The sequence below is a fragment of the Gavialis gangeticus genome, unplaced genomic scaffold, assembly GCF_001723915.1.
Source record: "Gavialis gangeticus isolate Ggan-Ray unplaced genomic scaffold, GavGan_comp1, whole genome shotgun sequence".
Taxonomy (NCBI): Eukaryota; Metazoa; Chordata; order Crocodylia; family Gavialidae; genus Gavialis; species Gavialis gangeticus.
Window position 1 is genome coordinate 30,516,888 of NW_017728995.1, and position 5,050 is coordinate 30,521,937.

The 5,050-nt window shown below is 50.3% G+C and overlaps 1 protein-coding gene across 1 annotated transcript in view; it reads left to right on the forward strand.

The window, feature by feature from the left end:
- PDE6D (phosphodiesterase 6D) overlaps positions 1 to 3,049 on the forward strand; it is a 55,723-nt gene extending 52,674 nt beyond the window's left edge. Inside the window, exon 5 of the mRNA XM_019503428.1 lies at positions 2,422 to 3,049. Within this exon, the coding sequence (XP_019358973.1) occupies positions 2,422 to 2,503 (82 nt within the window). The 3' untranslated portion in view covers positions 2,504 to 3,049. The remainder of the gene's footprint in view (positions 1 to 2,421) is intronic.
- The last annotated feature ends 2,001 nt before the right edge of the window (positions 3,050 to 5,050 follow it).

Here is a 5,050-nt window from a genome sequence, read left to right on the forward strand (position 1 = left end):
TTAGTGCAGTGGGCATGGCATGAAGAAACCACACTCTGGCTCAGGCAAGACTCTGGTCAGGGGTGTCCAGGGAGGTCCCCCAGTGCCACAGAGGCATGGTGTGGGGTAGCCCAAAAAAGGATTTGCAATGATAATCTCAGGCCAAACCCCAGTTCCTTATTCAAGCCAATATACTTAGTGCTAGCAAACTGCCCATCAAGAATGATGGGGGTGGGAGGGCGTGGGTATGGAGCCCTGCGACTGGCTCTGCACACACCCCCTTCCTCCCACCCCGCTCTACCCACACCTCCTTCCCACTGCTTCTGGTCTGACCCCAAGCCACCTCCATCCTCCCGACCACTTCAGGTCTGACCCCACTCCCCTCCTTGCTTCCACCACTTCAGTCCGGTCCCACTCCTACCTCCTCCCTGCAGCTTCAGGTACGACCCTGCTCCCCTCCTTCCCCACACAGCCGCTTTGGGTCTGCCTGGTCCACATCTGCCTGCCTGCCTGCCTCCCTCCCTGCCCCGCCATCTCCCTGTCCCTGCCAGTCTTTCTAGGCCTCTCATCTCTCCATCCTGCCCTCCAAAGGTCTCTTAAAATCCTTTCAAAGGGCTACCCAGTGCCTCAAGGCGTGTCTTTTCTGGTCCGTTTCCTTCAGCCCTAAGTCGCCTGCAGCTTCACCCCCTTAAGAGTTTGGCTCTAAAAACATCACTTGGTACCACACAAGAACCCCCTGAGGTGATTTCCAGGCTGACTGGGAACTTCTTTAGTGACCTAGAAGATGGGATGTGGTGCACCCTCAGCAAGTTTGCAGATGACACTGCGCTGGCAGGCGTAGTAGATACACTGGAGGGTAGGGCTAGGATTCAGAGTGACCGAGACAGATTGGAGGATTGGGCCAAAAGCAGTCTCATGAGGTTCAACGAGGACAAGTGCAAAGCGCTGCCCTTAGGATGGAGCAATCCCTTGCATCGGTGCAGGCTGGGAGCTGACTGGCTGGGCAGCAGCTCTGCAGAAAAGGACCTGGGGGTGACGGGACAAGAAGCCAAACAGGAGCCAGCAGTGTGCGCTTAGTGCCAAGAAGGCTAACAGCATCCTGGGCTGCATTGGTAGGTGTATTGCTAGTTGGTCAAGGGCAGTGATTCTTCACCTCTATTCAGCACCGGTGAGACCACATCTGCACTCCTGTGACCAGTTGTGGGTCCCCCACTGCAGAAAGGATGTGGACAAATTGGAGCGAGTCCAGCGGAAGGCAATTAAATTGGTTCAGGGGCTGCGGCACATGACTTATGAGGAGAGGCTGAGGGAACTGGACTTATTTAGTCTAGAGAAGACAGGACTGAGGGGGGTTTTAGCAGCAGCCTTCAACTACCTGAAGGGTTGTTCCAAAGAGGATGGAGCTGGACTGGTCTCAGTGGTGGCAGATGACAGAAAAAGGAGCAGTGGGCTCAAGTTGCAGCAAGGGATGTTTAGGTTGGATATTAGGAAGAATTTTCTCACTAGGAGCGGGGGGAAGCACTGGAACAGGTTACCCAGAGAGGTGGTGGCATCTCCATCCTTGGAAGTTTTCAAGACCCGGCTAAACAAAGCCCTGGCTGGGATGATGTAGTTGGGGATGGTCCTGCTTTGAGCAGGCGGTGGGACTAGATGACCTCTTGAGGTCCCTTCCAACCTCAGTTTTCTGTGATTCTAGATTTTCTGCCATCTGAATGTCTAGAAGGGCAGGAGGACTTGAGAGACTGTTCACTTCCAGTGCAGGCCAGAAAATACAGACATGTTTTCCACTGTTGAGGGCACTGGTTCAGCGGTGCTGGGGACCCTGGTATCAAGTCACCTGCTGCTGCTCCATTTAAAACACTCTCAATTAGACCTGCTCATGGAGGCTTTGACACACTCAAACCCACGTAGCTTGGAATCGTACCAAAAGCTGCATTCTGCCTGCATTCTTTCCACTGCAGCTTGCAAGATGTGCACACATTAAGCAGTTTCTGGGAGAAACAATATCCCTGATAGAGGCAGCTCCCAAGTGTTAGAGGTCACATAAGAGCAAACCAGGGAGCACAGTTGCTGTTTTATGCATTTCCCAGCAGAGGGCTAAGCAAGAGCAGCTGGGCAGACTGTTAGATTCTGATGTCAGGAGTGTTGCGAAGCAGCTAACCATTCATAACTGTGTGAGCCGACAGTGTGATATGTAACCTAGTAAACAGAAGCTTGGAAAAGAGAGGGAAAGCCGCTCCTTTGCTTGGAATGCAGTCAGCAAGTTTTTCCATTTCAAGGAAAATGCAGGAAGTGGTGCAGGGGGTTGATAAGAGGGAAGGTTGCTTGTGATGATGCCAGTCCATTGCTGATAGAGTTCAGTGAAGCCAGCGAGTACTGGTGGAGATAGAAGTATGAACAGTAGAGACTGACCGACCTCTCTTCTGAAATTTCCTTCCACAGCGGTAATGTTATTATAGAAACCAAGTTCTACGATGACGACCTCCTTGTAAGCACTTCCAGGGTGAGACTTTTCTACGTTTGAGATCAGGGGCTCTTGGGGCTGGTTTAGTTGTCCTCAGCGCAGTTCTTGGTGCAGACCCCCCTGACTATCCAAGTGGAAGACGCTTTCCATAGCGATGATCCTGGGGACCAGCTCAACATGGGTTGTGACCTTCACCCATCGATTATTTTGCTTTCCCCTCTGACCTGACCAGACCAGACCAGACCAAGTCCTGAGAGACCTAACCCCTATCTCCGCCACGGGAGCGGGAACAAGACTGTTCATAGAAATGGGCAAACCAATGGTCACGCAGACCCAGTACTGTAAATTATGTTAGTTTCATCCTTTGTACTTGTCTGGTACATAACCTCTCATTTCCACTCGCACCAAACCTTCGACACGTTTCAGTTTGTTTCGGATTAAACCTCTTCACGTTTAGTTTCGATCCTCTCGCAGGATTTGTGTGTAACTGGTCCATGCATCCTCATCCCCTCAACTTGTAAAATAGACTGTGATATTACCTAATGTAAGTACGAACACGATTTCTGAATTAAAAACATTCCTACCGTCCAAAAATGGAAAAAGCCACATCTCTTGTTTCTCCCCTTCCTTCCTTTAGGATGCAAGAGACAAAGATGCAGCTTGCAGCCCTTTGTCTGCAAGCCAGCAGCAGCAACACAAAGCTCCTATCAGCGCTGCTGCCACAAAGGGCTCTAGGTTCTTGCTAAAGCACTTGCCTCCGAGAAGTGGCAGCTCTAGCCAAATGTCAAGGTCTTCCTATGGCATCACTACAAGCATCCCATGCCAGTCAATACAGTTTCTTCCTGTTTTATTCAGCTGCTAGTAAGCCAGGTTCACTCATTTCTTGGGCAGTAGAGGACATACATCCACTTATCCAAGCTCTACTGGCTCCTCAGTGCAATCTGGAAAGGTGGGTTGTGCTGAATGAACTGGCCATTACCCTTGCCTGCACTGTCTACAAACTCAGAGTAGGGTGGTGGTAGCTGTGCTCTTCCAGAAGTTTACTAGAGGCTGAAATGCTGCATCAGGAGTCCCCAAATAAATCCCTCTTCAGTGACTTAGAAGGGAAGCCCTGCTATAAAATATACAAACCTTCTGTCTTCATTGCCCTTTCCACCTCCAGGGGGGCTATAACCTTCATAACCTCAGTAAATCTCAGCATGGCTTCAGCACCTGCACAAACTGCACTAGAGGCTTTATGATCAGTCCATACTGGTCAACTTGACCAGAGGGATCGGGAGTTTAAACTGTGTTGGGACAGGAAATAAGTGCACCGTTTCAGCTCCTGAGTTCAACCCGTGTGAGTGGAAGTACAAGCCCGCTTTTAATTTTTAAGGGAATTGATAATGGAGCATTAATCCCAGAGAGGAAAGTCGATTATCCACAGCAAAAGCTTCCTCCATTTCCCTGCTAGTGTATCTCAGCCTGTTGGGCCCACGGGGCAGAGTATGCTCTCCAGGACAACCTGTGCTTGTACCAGGGGAGGCAGCTGAGCTGGCGCACAGGTCCCAGCCCAACCTACCAGCCAAGAAACCATTTAGGAAGGAAAAGGTACTTGAAAAGACAAGAGGCCAAGACTGCAGGAGCTGCCTTGTCAGGGCATATCTAGTAATAATAGGAGACATCCGAGTTTGAGGGTCGACACCATACAAGAGTCCTAAACCGCAGCTTGTTGACATAAGCCTGTGCCCCGTTGAATCACAATGAACAATTCCACTGTAGAGCCGGATTTGTGTACCCTGCCATAATCATGCAAAAGTCTTCCTTCCTGCCCCATGTAGCCCTCTGAAGTAAGATTTCTCCTCTTCCTTGCTCCACCAAAGAAAAAAGTACACCAATGGACAGAGATTCTCAGCATGACCCACTGCGGCTCTGTGAGCCTTCGTCAGGGCACGAAGAAGGAAGCAGCTATGCCGCGGGAGCCTGGGATGTAGGGGAAGAGGGGCGGGATTCTCTTACAACACAGTTTGCAGCTGGGAAGGCACATTGCTAATAGCTCTGCCCTCTTCTCCTGGACCTCAAGCCTACTGTGAGATCGGAGATCAGTCACTAGGGTGTCTGGAGCCAGCCGACTCTGAGGGTGCTAATGAAGCTGCATGGAAAAAAAGCAGAAAACACCTAGGTTTAGGGCACGTTGTCAACCAGCTTTTCCAACCCAAAGTGGTGTACATGCCAGGTAAAACAGCCTATTGCAGTTTCAGCTGTCTTCACCCTAAGCCGTTTTAGCACTTCTCGGCGCACACAGCATTCTCTGCTGCAGTGTTCGCAGCCATGCCCACCGCTGGGAGCACAGGCTTTCACCTCAGTGCTGGGAGGCAGCAGGATCAGTTTCCTTTGGATAAGTCAAGCTACAGCAAAGTGACAACCACTATAGCATAGCAGAGAGCCTCGAAGCTGTGTATAGGGAGTAGAAACTAAATGCCAGCTTGCGGGTCCCTGTACTGCCTTGGATATTACCAGAAGTGGATTCATAGAAAACTCTTGAGCTTAACTACACTTGTACCTATAGAAACAGTCTTCACATGTAATTACATCCTTGGAAAATTGCATCCTTTCCAAACAGTTCCT